This window comes from Protopterus annectens, chromosome 16.part0 (assembly GCF_019279795.1).
Source record: "Protopterus annectens isolate FY-2018-M chromosome 16.part0, PAN1.0, whole genome shotgun sequence".
NCBI classification, from domain to species: domain Eukaryota; kingdom Metazoa; phylum Chordata; order Ceratodontiformes; family Protopteridae; genus Protopterus; species Protopterus annectens.
The window spans coordinates 7,000,064-7,018,680 of record NC_056750.1 but is presented as its reverse complement, the minus strand read 5'-3'; the positions used below and the strand labels follow the sequence as shown (position 1 = coordinate 7,018,680).

General features: G+C 38.7%; 1 protein-coding gene across 1 annotated transcript in view; it reads right to left on the bottom strand.

Moving 5' to 3' along the window:
* Nucleotides 1–18,617, bottom strand: part of CCDC180 (coiled-coil domain containing 180) — a 2,826,277-nt gene that overhangs the window by 832,706 nt on the left and 1,974,954 nt on the right. Inside the window, exon 27 of the mRNA XM_044058396.1 lies at nt 12,042–12,189. Coding sequence (XP_043914331.1) covers nt 12,042–12,189 — 148 coding nt within the window. The remainder of the gene's footprint in view (nt 1–12,041; nt 12,190–18,617) is intronic.

Sequence of the window (18,617 nt, the reverse complement as noted above, 5' to 3'; positions counted from 1 at the left end):
ACTATGTGCAGTATAGCTTATACAAAACTATATAATATTAATTAAATTCATTCAGAGCTGGCTATATCATGACTGTCACAAGGGTGATCTGGTCGCACAAACATGCTAAGCTATGCCACAACCCTTTACAGCAAGCGTCACACTGCACAAACATGCACACTGAGCACTACAAATCCAGTGGGAATATAAACATTATGTAGGAGACTACACGATTGCTCCCTTTAGTTATTCAACAAATGCGTGGCATTTACCCCTCATTTGCATTAATATTCATGCTGACAGCCTGGAAACTACATGGTTCATAGCCATGTAAGCTGGGTAACAGCAGAAATGCACCACTGTACAGACCCAATGCAATGCCCTACAGTGCATTTGTCTAAACTACATTATACATGTTATTTTACACTTTTTTTATTTTTCTGTTAAGCATGTTTGTGCAAAACATTCTTATCTAAAGTAGAGTCTAAAATCCTCAGACTTTTTTTCATAATCAATTTTTTGGTGATGTCCCAGGCATACCTCCATAAAACAGTAGCTGTAGCAGTAGCCCTAGTCATAGTATATGCAGAATCAGGCATGCTTTTCAAAGGATGCTTAGAAGACAGGTTAAAAATAATAGACCTGAGATAGGAGCTACCTACTGAAGGAAATGTGGTACAGTATTCCCTCAGACTGTCTACACAACTAAGAATAAACTTCCACATATATGCTTAGTAGTTATGAATTCTGTGTCTTAAAGTAGAAGAAAAGAAAATTCTCTAACCAAGTCTAACACCTTACCTTCTTGATCCATAGAAGAAGGGTTAGAATTGACTAAATGTCTGTTTCCAGCTGATGAAGATGTTGGAATGGTTGGTGGATCAGATCTACGATGAAAAACAAGAATTTGTTACACTGAAGTATTTCATAAAGTCTATCTGCTTTTTTGAAGGCTGAAGACTGACGGTCAGAGTTCTTACAGACAGCATTATCACATCCTCCAAGGCTGGCAAAATAGGATGTATAAGTCTAGTACATGGCACATCCACTTGCAATATATTGTAATATCTCTGCATTTCAGGGGAACATTCACTGGTTCACACACAAATACAGCATTCATCCTCTAGAAATAGTTTCAGAAACAGAAAACTCCTCCAAGGGAGCTGAAGAGGACCAATATTCCTCACAATCAGAGCACTGGACTTGAGAAACTCAAGGACACGAAGCCTTGTCCCTGTCAGTTCATAGGTTGGTACTAGGTTATCAGCCCTAGGGCCTATACAAGCTTAGCCATAACAATTCCCTGGCTATTTCTTCCCACACTATTTACTTCCCTGGACCCCTGTCTAGCAGGGCAACTGACATGATCCCCGGGGTGAATTTCCTTTCTCCCATCCAATCATCAAGGTTCCTTTTGAACAGGGCCAGAGAGGCACTCTGCTTGGCATGTATGGGCAATCTATTCCAGAGTCTAGGGAGTCTCTGGGTCAGGAACCTATCCCTCCAGCATGTTTTGTTTATTGTGATGACATGGTTTAGATCCCTGGAGTGTGTGGCTCTGAGTGATTGGGATTTCTTTAAGTGTAGCATGTCCAACAGCTCTGGGTTTGACATGGCCTTGTATGTTAAGCAGAGATCGCCTTTGAGTAGACGATATGCGACAGAGTATAGCTGGAGTTTTTTAAGGCGGTCAGCATAGGGCATCTGCTTTAGGCCTGTGATTCTTTTAGTGAGGTATTTCTGTGGCCTTTCCAGTTGTTGCAGATGTCTTGAGAGGTACATACCAAACGGGGCGTTGTATTCTATAATAGGTCTAATGAGGGATGAGTACAGTGGGACAATTACCTCCTTTTTTCTGGATGAAAAGCCCTTGGTGATGAGGTGTGCCACATAGAAGGATTTCCTGACTGTTGTGGCGATGTGGTTATCGAATGTGAGACCACTGTCCATCTGTGTCCCTAAGTCTCTTATCACACTTTCAGAATCTTCTGACAAACTTTTTTTGGGAATGTCCTTTTTGAGATTACACTCTAATAAGAATTTCTGGGTCCAAGGATCAACAGCCTGTAATAAACTCCTAGGTAAAGTAAGAAAATCATATTTATGAGCAGATGCTATGTCCTTCAATGATTAATGGATAGCCTTTTGTTTCTGCTTTGTAGGGACCTGCCTAAAAAAAGACTGACTAGGGCATGGCACTTCACCTCTTGCAAGAGATCTCTTTCTCCAACCATTCTGAGAAGAACTTCCAAGAGTTTGTACCAGATCCTAAGAAGACTGTTCTCTCATGCCCAAATTGAACCGTAGAACAGTTACAGAGAATGTGAGTGACCCCCAGTCCATAGTTGCTGAAGAAGCTACACCAGAAGAAACTGGAGCAAAAATTCAGTCAACTGAGGTACAACAGTTAGCCACTACAGAGTCACCCACCAATGGCTGAAGCAGTATCTGAGCCTGTGGTGGGAGCAAGGGCTCATTGTTGTGTTGGTTTTGGTTTTTAGGGATGGTAGAAGAAGAGCTAGCAGGACTGGGATAAGTATCCATGCTGTAGCCAAGGAAGATGCCTGATTGCTGATAAGTGCTGCAGGAAAGAGTCTCTTGGAAGGTAAGTGATCATATAAGTGTCCACAAGCAGGACACACTCTTAAACTTCCTTACACAGTCCCCTTTCAAAAATAAAATCATGAGTAGTACATAAAAATCTCTGTCAGAACTCAAAAGCCCTTTTAAGATGTGCAATGACAGAAAAAAAAGATAAGTTGTTATGAATGTACAAAAGCATTCAATATATAAAAAATGTTTCCTACTGTGTAAAACACATCCTGATCTTTAAAATGTAGGCATACAAATAAAAGTTCTCAAAAGCAGTAGATTTTTACAACAACCTTAGCCCACAACACTGAAAAAATAAGCCACATTCTAAAAATAGTGGTCCCTGAAAGGAAACATCCTATATTGTTAAAAAGCACCAGTTTTCTTAAAGGGGAAATAGGAGCTTTTAGTCAGAAAATAAAATAGATTAATATTTCTTAAAAAGGTGATAATTTTTATGAGGAAGAGTTTCAGTACGGAAATTAAGCTTAAAGCCTACTGCTGCTCCTTTGAAGTCTCAGGGATGCACCCTCTTGAGGTGGCAAGAAAGTACTGAAGATGTTGACATTTTGATTGCTGACTGCCAATCAGCAGTTAGAGTGCAGGTGTGGGAGGAAGCCAGAGCTTTATGAAGCTGGCCACTTGTATCCTGGGCAGGATACAACTCAAACAGCCAATGGCTACTGCAAAACTCAGAATGCTGAACATCTGAACTGAAGCAGTAACTTTACTAAAATACACCTGCAATACAAGCAATAAACTGAACTATGTAAAGTGAAAAGACTCAGGCACAAGCAAAATTACAACAAGAATATTTCACCCACTTTTATATGATCACTATTTTATAAGTTGTTATTGTTGTTAGTCTGTCGGCTTTTTCCCGGTAAGGGGTCGCCACAGCGGAACTCCGGTCCGCTAATGATTGGCAGTAGATTTTTACGAAACGCCGAGGTGCCAGCTCGACATCCAAACTTCAACGAAGGCACGCCCATTTATGCACGCATGTCTTTCAAATGCTAATCAACCACGGGGAGGACATGCAGACTCCACACAGAAGGCACTCCCAAGCCAAGCCGAGAATCGAACAGAAGAACCTTTTGCTGTGAGGTAACAACGCTACTGCTATACCACCGCTGTTCCTGTTATCACTATTTTATAAGTAACAATTAAAAATAACACCTTTAGTGAATACCACAGCTGAGAAACATTAAAAAGTACAATCACCACTTATCAAAACATGTTTATAGAAATATTTGTAGACATGCAAACAAAAATATATAAATACGTAAAGCCTACATATGTCCATATAATGCAAGAATGAGTTCCATAAAGACTACTACCACCTGTGCACAGAGCATGGATCATCAAATAAGAGTTACTGAATACATGTGTCAGCTAAATACTACAACACTGTGTTTGTTCAATAGCCGTTTTGTTATTCTCTACTCTTCTGGTATGGCTACAATATAAATATGCAACATTTATTTTTAATTTTTCTACAATACTGACCTGTGATTCTCAGCAGACCTATCTTTTGCCTATAATTAGTTCATTCCTTCTCTTTATTAGTAGCGAAGTACAATTGTGTAAGATCTTATTATAACAGTAGTTGTCCTACTTTTCACTGTTGCAGTATTCTTTCCCCTTGGGATATCCTGGCAAGGATAGCCTAATGTATGGCAAGCAATCCAAAGCCTTTACACCTTCCAGGTGTCATATGTCAGATGAATATCCTATGTGCAGGGTATAAGGTACATATGTGACATATGGACACCTGATTCTCAGAAATGAAGTGCCCCAGAAGAATGAGAGCAACCCCAGAGAAGGCAATAATATGTACATCCAGAAAGAGAAGAAGGAGAAAAGGATGGAAGAAAGACCAGAAGGAAAGCAACAGGAAAAAAGGGGCAGGAGGGTGGGACAGAATATTGTAACAGTGAGAAGTAGGACATCTACTGTTATGGTAAGATCTTATGGAACTGTACTATATCCTTCTTTATCACTGTTGCAGTATTCTTTACTCTTGTTGTTTGTCTTTCGTCTTTTCCCAATTAGGGGTCGCCACAGCGGAACTCCGATCCGCTAATGATTGGCAGTAGATTTTCACGAACGCTGAGGTGCCAGATCGATGTTCAACGTTCAATGAAGGCACGCCCATTTACGCATGTCTTTCGAACGCCCACCCAACCGCGGGGAGGACATGCAGACTCCACACAGAAGGCACTCCTTGCACTCCAGCCGAGAATCGAATGGGAGAACCTCTTACTGTGAGGCAACGACACTACCACTGCACTACCCGATCTATTCTTTACTCTTGGAAGAATACAAAAGCTACTGGAAAGTATAGGAGGAGGAAGGCAACGAACACCTTCCACAAACCCATGAAAGATGGCCCTGGCAAAACCCTGTCCTGGCCCTGGAAATGACAACCAACTTGTAATTTTTGTGTGAAGTGTGAAGAGAAGACCAATTAGTTGCTGCTAAGATGGATCTAGTATCTAGACCCTTGAAAAAAGCACCAGAAGTGGCTACTGCCCTGGTAGAATGAGCAGGAACACAACAGGAAAGCTGGTTGCCATAAAAACAATAGCAAAAAGAAATGGCCTTAAAAATCCAGGAGAAGATGGTTTACTTAGACAACACCAAATCCAACTTCCTGGAATATAAGGAAATAAAAAGTTGCTCAGATTAAAAATTGTTTGACTTCAAAACTAGAAGCCAAAGGTGGATTCAGAGGCAGATGGGCAGAAATGGCTGACGTGAACTTTTAACCAGTAAATATGCCAAACCAGAATTGAGCTACTCACACAAAAAAAAGGACTGTAGGTACACACAGGAAAAAGGATTTGGGTCATGCTTGAGACACCAAATAGAAAATTTCTTCCATTTATTAACACAGGATTTTCTAGTAGTGTTTTTTTCTCTCCTCCTGGAAAACCCAAAGCAGGTCTTCAGAAAATTGGAGCCTGAAAGGAATGAAAACCCTATCACCCAAAGTGTCAGTTGAAGGGTGGACAAATGAGGGTGAATGAGGTATCCCTTGTATTGCATGGGAAAATTCGTCCTTTTAGGTAACTTGTGATAATGATTGCCCTTGGCCAGGTGAAGCAGAAGGGGGAACCGGTGCTGTCTGGTCCAAAAGGGAGTCGCTAGCAAGATTTTGGGTGTGTCACACATGATCTTGTGCATAACCTCTGGTAGTAAAGGAAGTTAGGGATAGGTATGCAGAAACATCCCCTTCCAAGAAAAAGACATAGTGTCCACTTTCTAAGCCAGAGGACTTGGCACTCTGGAAAAGAACTGGGGAAATTGTCTGTTGAGAGAGAAGAGGCAAAAAGATCTACTTGAGAAATACCCCACCAATGTACAATGTCCAGAAACACCTCCCTGTGAAGCATCTGTTCATGAGGATTTGTCCTGGACCTGCTCAAAGAGTCTGTCACCAGATTATACTCTGAAGGGATGTAAATCGCCTGTAGAATCAAGTGAAGCTGGACTATGAAATCCCAAGTCTGAACAGTCAGCCTACAAAGAAGGTAAGATTTTGTACCCCCTTGCTTGTTGATGTACTGCATGACTGTGGTATTGTCTTTAAAAACCTTCAGAGGACCTGAAACCCAGGAGAGCTAGATGTACAGTCCCCATCTCATTGATGTTGATATGGCCTGTCATACGTGCTGATGGGACCAAGGACTCAGAATTTTTAGGGTGTTGGAGGATCGGAAGCATTCATGCACAGCTCTTGAGTAGAGAAAGCAACCTGAAAAGGCAGACCTAGATTTAGGGAAATCTGATGAATCCATCAGTGAAGCTCAAGCTTGAGACAAGGTAAAAGAGGGACCAGGTACTCAAGAGGGTGGCAGTGATGTAGCCAAACAGTCTTGCAATACTACTGAAATTTCGTCATGTGGAGCCTGACAAAAAGGAACCATAGGAAAGGTGGATGCCATGTGCCCCAGGGCTTGTAGAAATTCTGTTTCAGGAAGGACTGGAAGAAGAAGAGGAGACTGGAAATAAGCAGTCAAATAGGGGACCTTTAGAGGCAGAAGACAAGCCAACATTGGAATGGTCTGAATCCTGCAACCTAAAAAACACTTGGTCCTGAGAGGGAGACAACACAGACTTTGAGATTCAGCGTGAATTCCATACTATGCAGAAGAAGCATAGTGAAGTATAGATTTTGAAGCAGGAGATGCTGAGAGAGGGCTTGAATTAGAAGGTCATCCAAATGAAGGAATATTTGAATTCCCTGGTCTGCAGAAGGCTACCACAGGGACCAGGCATTTGGTAAAAATCTTTGGATCTGCGAAAAGACCAAAGGTCAAAGTAGAGACCTGATAATGAGAGGAAGAAACAGAGAAATGTAGAAACTTCCTGAAGAGAGGGTAAATAGGAATATGGAGGTAAGTGTACTTCAGATGCAGAGATACCAGAAAAGCTTGAGGAAGTAACAGAGGGAAAAGTGTCTGAAGATACAATATCCTGAAGGAAGGGATCTTGAGAAAGGTGTTGAGAAAGGACAAGTCTAGGATGAGCCTCCACAACCCCTTCTGCCTAGTAACCAGAAACATTCTGGAATAAAAAACTGTTCCCTTCTGAGACAAGGTAACAGGTTCATAGGTAAGTACTAGGCTAGCTAACCTTGTAGACCATTTTAAGCCAAGCCAATTTCCCCTTAGTGCGAATTAAGTCCTGTAACCCTTATCTGTGAGATAAACATCTTAACCATTGTGCAAACCATGGTTATGTGGTTCCTTGACTGACCAGATCCTGCAAAACCAAAGGAAAATTACCATTTTGGAGGATGGAGAGAACCAATGCATCTGTGGTTATCTGTTGCCAAACAGGGAAGGAAAGGGTTAGCCTGAAGGACAGAGGAATCTGGGAGAGGGGAAGGGAAGGCTGGATATCTGATAGAGGCAGACTTGTCAGGAAAAGAAGGTTTTTGGCCAACAGAACTGTAAGAGGGCTGTCTGGGGAAAATCCACTTAACAACGCCCTTGCTCCTAGCAGGTTGTCTAGGCTGCCTATAGACAAAGGAAGATTTAGCTAGATAGTTTCTCGGGAACTTAGGTACAGGGGAAACAAAGATTTGCTTCAAGTCTTTCATAACCTTACCTTTATCCTGAAGAGTTTTAAACAATTATGCAACAACAGTGCTAAAGCAATTCTGGTTGTCTTAAGAGAAAATTTAAAAGTTTGGCCTTATGTCCTCAGGTAAGGTTTGAAGGTGCCACCAAGAGTATCCCCTTATGACAGAATCAGATGTAGCTGCCCTAGAAGATGCAACAGCATCATGATAACTGCATTTAATGGAATGGTGAGCCAACTGAGAGGCACAGCTCAAATAGAAAGGGCAGCAGTCTTACTAACCAAATCAGGCATATCAGCCAAACCCCACCTTCCAAGCTGGGAGAGATGAGCCAGGCCAAATTGATTCATGTGGGTCTGATAATTAATGACCCTAAAGGCCAAAGTAGCATAAGCATTTACTTTTTCCCCATACCTTGCCATAGCATGGCTGTCCTTGTCAGAAGTTAAAAAGGTTGGAAGAGGATAGCAGTTTAGATGGTCTATCTGTGGACATGGAAACATCAGCAGGATCAGATAAAGGACTTTTATACAAACAGTTATGATCCACAATAACATTATAAAATCTGTCTTCTTAGGGGCCAGTGGTTGAGAGGCAGGACACTGAAAAGCTGCTGCATATGTATCCAAAAGGGTAGCTAAAACAGGAGGGACTGCAGAAAATCTGGTTGAGTCCATTTGGAAGAGTTCATAATATCTCTTTTGAACCTTAGAAACCTGCGAAATGTCCCACTTAAAGTGTTGCATCATATGGACCACTATATCCCCAAAAGATAATTCTTCAAAAACAGAATCTGGGACAGTTAATCTTCTTCATCAGACCCCCAGGGTAAGAGGCGAGTGAAGCGGGGAAGAATATGACAAAGCTTCTTCACCAGAATCCAACTCTTCATTAGAAGAATCAGAATCCCCAGGCTTCTTAGAAGAGGTCGAATATCAGAAGCAAGGATAGACAACCCTTGCATGGGGTTTCAGGGCCATCAGGGTATTAAATAACCCATGAGTAAGGTCCCACCATTCTTTGTGAGGATCCTTAGCCACAGAAGCTACATGTTTGGTTTTCTGTTTCCCTTTTAAAGGTGCATCCACTTTAACAGTTCTAGAAGATTCAGATCCCTGCCTAGATCCAATGATGGTACCAGTAATTTCTTCCCTAACTAATATTTGGGAGATCCCCATAGGATCCTCAGATATAATCAGACACGGGTATGCCCTCTACATGTATACCAGATATATGCACAGCCTAGGTGGACATGTGGGTAGACTGCTCCCTGTCAACCTCCAAGTGGGTCGCAGTAGAGGCAACTGGCATACACACCAGATGGTCCTTGGGCTCTTCATTCCAACCTGAGACAGACGTCAGGTGGAGGCTGGACAGCAGCATGATCAGTACATGCCTTATTAGCTTTTTTCTTAAGTGGCAGCTGAAGTTCAGGCAGGTAGATTCAGCCATGGTATCCTGAGCCCTACAGCTTTAGACATTTGTTTTCCAAATAAACAGAGAGGAAGGCCAGACAACTGCTTTATGTCTTAGGGACAAACGCCTGACAAGTGTCATACTGTGTATGGTCGTGCAAAACCTAAACAAAAAAGGCACTTCTCGTGTATATCTTTATGGGGAATCTGCCATCCACACTCAAATTTTCTCTTCCTTGATGACATAAAAACAAACTACAAGGAGGAAAAAAGAAAGGAAGGAACCCCAATGGGGCAATTATCTTTAGAAATCTCAATAAATGAACCAGCTCTGTGAACGGCATACAGACCAAAATCAGAGGTAGTGTTAAGACTGGCAGGAAAGAAGTTCTGAGGATTAGGTGTTCATATGTCATGTATGCACCTTATACTTTGCACGAAGGACACACATCTGGCATACAACATCTGGAACGTGTAAAGGCTTTAGTATGATGACCAGATGTTAGGCTATCCTCAACAGGATATCCCAACAGTAAAGAATATCAAAACAGCGAAAAGGAAGGACATCAGCTCTACCTTTGGATCACCAAGGTCATCACACTGAAGAATTATGATTTAGGGTGTGTGTGTGTGTGTGTGTGTGTGTGTGTGTGTGTGTGTGTGTGTGTGTGTGTGTATGTGTGCGCACTACACATTCTGAGACCATAAGGCTGTGTCAAGCTGGTACCTTCATGAGCACTCACCATTCATACATCTCCATTTACCTGCAAAGTATCTTATGAGTTGGTAGCACTAACATTATCTTGACTGCAGGGATGTCTCTCAAGACCTTCCTTTACTTCTAGAAAAGATAATCTATTAGCCTGTCACACCTCCAGGCAGCCCTCCATTGTCTGGAATAGTGAGGCTTGATTACCAAAGCTATTCATGAGAACACTCCTTCTCTGCAGACATGCCAATTTGTCTGCAGTGTCTAACATTCCTTTATTTTCTCTAGGATAGAGAGATGATACTTGATAAAATGGATTTTAGAAGATAGAACTGACATAAACAATGACTGTGTATTCTGTAATTAAAAAGTAGCTGTTTAACAATGTGCCGCTTTATTGTATTTTTCTTTTAGTGCAAGCCAGAAAAGAAAAACAAAAGCAATGGTTGAATAAGCTCGATGAATAGAAGAATATTTGTTTCTACGTTTGATTATACTATTTATTTATACTATTTATTGTGGAAAGTGCCCTTTGATGAAAGTCAGGCAGCATTTCATTTTTTTATCCTTCTTCTATCCCCAGTACCTGCTGACCATCTAGCAAGGACCAGGACCATTCATTCCCCATCTTCAGCCATCATGTAGGTAACCATGAGGGCCTTTTTTTTTTCCATTTTCTGGCCTAAACCCTTCCCCTGAAAAATGAAGTGCACGTCCCCTGTAATTGTGCATGTTGCTGCACACAGCCCATTTCTTTTAATTTATTTATTTTATTTAACATTTGTTGACAGGGAAAGTCCAACTAGGACAGAGCCTATTTTCAGTGGAGGCCTGGGGAGAAATACTCCAGACGCATGTCTTTGGAATGTGGTAGGAAACTGGAGCACCTGGAGATAACCCATGCAAATGCAGGGAGGGCATGCAGACTTCGCACAGAAGGCACCCCAGCTGAGAATCGAACCGGAGAACCTCTTGCTGTAAGGTGACATCATTAACCTTTGCACCACTGTGCTGCCCATGAGGACTACCATGCAGATCAGCTTATCAGAGCAAAACACATTTCTCTGAGCCATAAACTACATACTAGGCACTGTCTTCTACAGTGACTACAAGCACTGTAGTGGGCTGGACTGTTTCTTCCCCCCAGGGATGGGAGGTCTGGCAGTGACCACTCATTCTCACTCTCTCTTGTCAGCTTCTACAACACCCAGGTCACCAGCCGATCCCAGATCTTTTGGGTCACAGTCAGGGCTTTCTACTTGTGTGCTACATAGCCAACAGTCAGGCAACTTTTTAGAACTGGGAACCATAAACACATGACAGTATTTACTGAAAATAAGAGCAGCATAATTAATTTCTAATCTTAGGAGTGCCTTTTGTGATTATAATTAATGTCTATATGTACAGAATTTCAAGACTCAGATTATAGTCAAGCGAACACGGTAGAAAACATTCCCAAATTCCATTTACTTAGTTATAGACTAGAACATATATTACCTAGTCACAGTCCAAAATCTGACAGTGCCTAGTAATACATTGAAAGGAGTACTGCAAAATGACACTTTTTGGATGCACATCTTAAAAAAATGCACACTAAGGTTAAAGTTTCTCTTCAAAGAGTAGAACAGAAAAAGATTGACATTTTTCTGCATTATCACAGAGATGAGTAATAAAGACGCCAACTTGTCTAGATTTTCAAACTGTTTGGATGCCACATTTGCAGCTTAGTTACTATCAGAGAAATGGTAACATAGTTACACATTTAATGCTGATACATCAGAGTGCAGTCTCATAGACAAGTCTTTTACAGCAAGCAGAAAAAAATAGAAATCTGTCAGCACAGATGATTAAGGGTATGATTTGTTAACAAGCTGCTTTCTTGTAGTTCAAGTTTTGATTCTGTCAGTCTCTATTTGCTTACTGTGTGACTGGACAAGCCACTTAACCAGACAGTGCTCCTGGGTCACCCTTAAAAGAGGCAATTGTGCCCAGAAGCATACCTGTTTAACAAGTAGCTGAAGAGGGACATCAGTTACTCCTGCAATCAGTAATAGGCACAATTACAGCAAATGGGATGCCACTATGCTGCCGTCATTATGTGTGTATTTCTTTTCTGATACAAGATTAATTGCTAGAAGATAGTACAGCTTCAGATAATAAGAATAAATAAAATATTACCATTACAAACTAACCTACATCTAAAATGTTCTTGTGTGAGAAATGAAAGTAGAAAAAGAGGAGAACTGAAGCTTACCTGCCTGATGAAGACCGTCTGCCCTGCGCATCTCCCTTGGACCCCATAAAAGGACCAGTTGACTTCTTCTGTGCTGCAGTAACTGTACCAGAGGTAGCAGGCTCAGCTGATGCATAGCAGATTGTTGCAACTGACATGTGTCGAGACACTGGAGAAACAAATACCTCTTTTAAGTAAGTCGGTTAAATATTAGCACAGATGTGAAAGGCATTTGGCAGCAGCTGGAGATTTTCAGAAAAAAATCACTTAATTTAGTAACTCGGTTACAGTGGAAAATAAACTCTAAATGTATCTTAATATTAACATAAACAATGAAGAACCCAACCAACAAAACAAGGAATCAGATTAACAAATATATTTGTAAGCCTACTTTATCAATGCATCATAGCAAATATATAAATGCCCCCTAAAAATAAGAATTCAAGCACAATAGCTTTTGAACAGTCAGCAAGCCAGACTCTATATAAGTTATACTGTTGTAATAGTGGGGCTATGTGAAAATAAACAGGAAAGCACAGTTGTGTTACCTACTCAGCACAATAGCAAATATTCAGAATGCACTCCTCATTTCAGTTTTCGCCTTTCTGTCCAGCCAATCCAGCCATTATGTCTTCTCGGAAGACAAAGTTTTCTGGTTATCATGAGAATTGTTAAAGCTCACTCTGCCTGTAATACCACCCTTATCCACTAGGGAAAATAAGCATGTTTGAGTGTATGCATTTATTTTCTATCAACAAAAAAAAAAGTAATCTCCGTGGTGTCCCCAAAGTCTCAAACAACCCACTAAACAAGTATAGTGGGTCCAAAAACAAAACGGCGTAAGAAACGTCTCTGTGTGGAAGATATATCACTGTATATTAATCAGATCAAATAATGGTAATGGAAATAGCGAACTTGTCCTAAGTCAAAAAAATAATAACAAATATATAATTTAAAATATTGTACAGAATTACAAAGTATTCAAAAGTAATCCAAGCAGGGTAGGCAGTCTGTTTCCAGTTGTAAATCCTTTATTAAGAAGTCTTCAAGAGATATGAAACACAGGAAAAGGGGGTTCAGGTTAAACAGTCAAGATTCCATTTTCCCAATTAAAAAGGAGGCCCTAAACATTTAGATGGGTGAGGAAGGCAAATACTTTTTAGACTATAAAAAACTGGAAAAAAACTGCTTGCTGAGGCTGTTGTGTCTCCTGAAAAGAAGCTATAAATTTCATACTTGGGCACTTAACACAAACAAAATGAGAGTTAAAATACTGCATGTGATTTAAAACATGCTATAAATGTATGGCTGGGACCTAAAGGGAACATAAAAAAGTCTGCCTACTGAAATGATGGCCTCATAATGTCAGGTGCTGGCATGCCAAAATCCATACTGAACGTGTAGGAGAATAACAGATACCCAACATTGCTATTCTCCTCTAAACAGGGAGCAAGCCCCCTTCCACCCTCCTGAAATTATATATACTAACTTCAAGATCAGCATGCCATAAACAAATGTCAATATTCTGACAAATGGCCATGTTGAACTTAACTCAATTTTATCGGCCATTTAGTCTCAGCATTACAGAACTTGGTAAAGCAGGTCCCAACATTTCAAACAGTTACTGCAAAAGAAAAACAATATTTATATTAATTGCTGACAAATTCAAGACAGCACCCCCTTGCAATTCATATAAATAGGCTTTTCGTATTAACCCTAAGAGCACTGACAGGCTAATTAAACAAAATGAGAGACTGTTAGCTATGAATTTAAGCTTGCAATTTAAAATGTGGTTACCTTCAAATGACAGGAAAATGTCAGTAAGTGAAATATTATATTTTAAATGACATAAGAAGGGAAAAATCACTGAAAACTGTTTAGCTAGCATCACTGGATCTAACAAAAATATGATTTTTAACCAAGATGCTAGCAATGAACACGTGAACTTGAAGCACTCCAGAAATGTACGCTATTAAGAACACACAATTCTGAGTATTTTCACAGTAAGAGTAGGGAAGGGCAACAGCAGCCATACACAGTCCTGATAATGAAAAAAGGACAGATATATAAACTTCAGAATAACATAAAGTCTTGTCTGGCTACAAGGCAAAGGAAATCCTGTGCCTTACCAGGAAAAAAAAATGAACAAAACAAACAAGCTTTAGTTGTTATTCTTAAGTGAGTGAAAGAAGTTTCCCCAGAAAATGACAGAGCTAAGCCTGCATTTCAACGTAAAAATTGAAGTGAGATAGCTAGGGTGGAATGAGAGGCAACTACTCCAGGCACAAAGTGTTGGAGGGAGCACAATCAGCTGTTTCTTATCACTCTTTAATGCAATACCATCTTTTAAAAGCTGGTATTGCATTTGTGGTCAAACCTGAGCACTGGTCTTACAGTTTAGAAGTAAAAAAAAAAATTTTTCTAACTAAAATGTGACACATGAAGCACTCCATGCAGGCATGGTATAAGCTGCCGAAACAGTATGCTGCATTTGTAGCAAGCAGTTTGTTACAGTTTAAAACAAAATATATATATTTTTACTAAAATGTGAGTGCCATATTGCTCCTTGCAGGTAGGGTGTAAACTGTAGTGACTGTTTATTTTGGTTTAAAAAGAAGACTTTTTTTTTTTTACTAAAACATAAGCATTGTAACACTCCATCCAGGTGGGGTAAAAAGCAACTGTTTTCTACAGTTTAAGAAGAAGAAATTATTATTTTTTTTGGATAAAATATGATAAAGGAGGGTTGACAGCAGGTACAGAAACAGGAGATGAATGGCTGAGGCAGGATGTAGGGGTGTGTGTCATGCAGCTGGCCACCTGTCTGGTGTGAGAGTAGAAGGAACATCTACTTTTTTTTTCTCTTAATGGAAAAGCTGGGGGAGGGGAGTCATATATCTAACTGTAATAAGCCAGTAACTTACATGTATCAGCTTATTGTAGTGATGTGCTTTTTTTTCTTTGTTTTCTCTCTACTTGAAGAGCTGGGGGGGTGGCAGGTTTATAGTACCAGCCCAGGGCACTGGTTGAACCAGCTACTCTTGTGAAAAATCCAGATAAGTTAGTGAAAGAACTGCAGACTTAGAGAAAAGAACCTTAGTGCATGATACAAAACCTTGCCAAAACATTCCAGTCACTGAAGCAGTGAAAGATGCCTGTGGTAAGACAGAAAGGAAAACCCACAGTGATAAATTCACTGTGAAACTAAAGATACTCTGAAGAGAGATCTACAATGTCCTCTCTGTAAAGTTAAAATAAAGTTAGTCAAAATGGCACTCTCTGCAGCATGTACTTGAAGAAAATAAGATACTGAGGTTAAAGTTAAGTAAGTGCCAAAAGCAGACAAAAATCAAGTCAAGAATTGTCTTTTCTGGGAGCCCAATGGCTAACTGAGAGCAGCTTGATTTTGAGCTCTTCACACTCATACTAGAAAATACAGGAAAAACTAAATATATTTAAAAAATTTTGGGTAAATATCGAAGATGAAGTAATTTATAACAAAACTACCAATTTTGAAGAAAGAATTCTGAAATTTTCCTGTCAAATACTACAGAGGACATTCCAAACTGTTTGAAGATGAGTAACTCCAAGAATTCACACTCAGACTCTATTATAAAAAAGAGATGCAACAGATATCTGCTACTTTGCTGGACTTATCGCTAAAAATGGACAGATTTACTGAAAATCTAGAAAGTCTTAAAGATAACTGCCAAAAACAAACAGAAGTTTTTAAAGAAATCTTACAACAGCAACAAATAAAAATATCAGACATTGAGACTTCCTTAAGTGATGTTGATGGGAGGTTAAAAGAAAGTGAACTACATACTCAATTTCTGCTACAACAGAACACTTGGTTAATAAATAAAGTTGATGATATAGAGAACAGAGAAAGAAGGACAAACATAAGGATTTTTGGTCTTCCAGAGAAATCCGAAGGTGAAGACATCTCATTCTTGAACTCTTGGTTTCCTGAAGTTCTCAGACTAAAAGAAGGCTTATCTTATGGGATAGAGAGGGCACACAGAGCTATCGGTAAGCCACTTTCTATTTCTTCTAAATCAGCTCCAAGATCCATAGTAGTTAAATTTCTTTCTTTTATGGATAAAGAGCTTATACTGAGATCTGCATGGAGGAAAAGTCCTGTTATGTATAAACAGTCATTATTAAGATTTGATAATAACTATTCAACAAGAGTTCTGGATATAAGGAAGAAAACATGGCCATTAGTAAAACTTTTAAAACAACATAAAATCAAAGCACAGCTCTCTTATCCAGCCAAAATAAGAATCCAATATAACAATGACATGAGAACATTCAACAGCATAGAGGAAGCCACATCTTTCATAAAGAATAATAACATAATTCCACTACCTGAAGAAATGGACTGGTTAAATTCATCCTCTTTAAAAAGGGCTCCAGGAAAAAATATTTGGTCGGAGGCAAGAGAAAAAAGAAACAAAAGACTGACAAAAAGAACTCTGATGATACTATTTCTCTCAAAGTATCAACTAAGGAATGATTATAATATATTAAAACTAAACTCTTTAATACACTAGTATAAAGCAGTTCTTTTTTTCTTTTTTCTTTTCTTACTTAATTGTTTAGTTTAATATAATACTTAAATGTTAGTGCTAATTAATAACTTATTAAAGCCCTGAAGTATATACTTATTCTCTTACTTATTCTCTAAATACTTATTCTCTTACTTATTCTCTAAATACTTATTCTCTTACTTATTCTCTATATACTTATTCTCTAAATGCTTGAAAAAAATAACCAATGAAGTATACTAGACATTCTTATTATTTTGTCACTAAGCTTTTAACATAAACTGCCCTTTTAAATGGTTTTCTCTATACGACTACTCAGTTGATAAATTAAGGCACTTTCAATGCCTGAATAAATATTATCATTTTTAGTAATCACATTTATGTTATTTTAAAATACACATTCAAAATTCATTGATTTATTTTGATGTAGAGTACTGTGATAAAAATGTTATACAATAGAATCACTCATGAACATTTTAGATGTATTCAGTATATTATAGTATTATTTGAAAGTAAAAAAACATCCACGAGCCTTCTGCTCAGTTATTTTTAGTTTCCTTATCTAAAAAGTTGTTTACCGCTTCATACATAGCACATGACATATTTAACTGTACATAGATGTAATTTAAGTTACTGGCCAGAAGACAGCGTATAAATACACACTATTGCAGAGTTTTCCTTTTTAACACTGCTGTCTCTTTTCTATACAAGTGTTTGGTTACTAGAATAGTGCAAAATAATAATTTATTTAAAAGTGTACATTCAAAATTCATTGATTTAATTTGATGTTGAGTACTGTGATAAAAATGTTATACAACAGAATCACTCATGAACATTTTAGATGTATTCAGTATATTACTGCATTATTTGAAAGTAAAAAAACATCCACGAGCCTTCTGCTCAGTTATTTTTAGTTTCCTTATCTAAAAAGTTGTTCACCACTTCACGCATAGCACATGAAATATTTAACTGTGCATAGATGTAATTTAAGTTACTGGCCAGAAGACAGCGTATAAATACACACTATCACAGAGTTTTCTTCTTTAACACTGCTGTTTCTTCTCTATACAAGTATTTGGTTACTAGAACAGTGCAAAATAACAATTTATTCAAAAGTGCACATTCAAAATTCATTGATTTAGTTTGATGTAGAGTATTGTGATAAAAATGTTATACAATAGAATCATTCATGAACATTTTAGATGTAACCAGTATATTACTGTATTATTTGAAAGTAAAAAAAAAAAAAAACATCCATAAGCCTTCTGCTCAGTTATTTTTAGTTTCCTTATCTAAAAAGTTGTTCACCGCTTCATACATAGCACACGATATATTTAACAGTACATAGATGTAATTTAAGTTACTGGCCAGAAGATGGCGTGTAAATACAAAGTATTGCAGAGTTTTCCTCTCTAACTCTGCTGTTTCTTCCCTATACAAGTGTTTAGTTACCAGAATAGTGCGCTATCATTGCCTGAATGGATATTGTTGTTCTTGGTAAATGCTTTTGTGTAGCTTAGAGGTACACATTTACAATTTGTTAATTTGAATTAATGTGGAGTGTAATGATGAAAATATTGTGGAATGGAACCACTCGTGAACATTTTGGGAAGCATCTAGAACATTAGAGTGTTATCTGAAGGTGGACAGTATTCATAAGCCTTCTGCTCGGCTTTTTCAGTTTTTTGTCTGAAAAGTTGTTCACCGTCCACATTCATAAGCACGCGATATATACTAGCGTGTTTAGATGCAATTTAAGTCACTAATCACAAGATGGCGTGTAAACTCGCACTATCACAGAGTTCTTTCCTTAACACCGCTGTTTTGATTACAGTAAAGGAAGCGTTTGCTTCAATTATTCTCACACTTCATATAGTCTTTCATATTTTATTAAAAATTTATGGTTTATTATCAATCTCAGTTAATATCTCATGCAAGTATAGCGTTAGATCTGCTTTGAAGACAACGCTATTATAACAAGAAAGATATGAATCATTTAAATACTGTTGTGTCTTAATGGGTGAATGTCTGGTAAAAGTATAATACA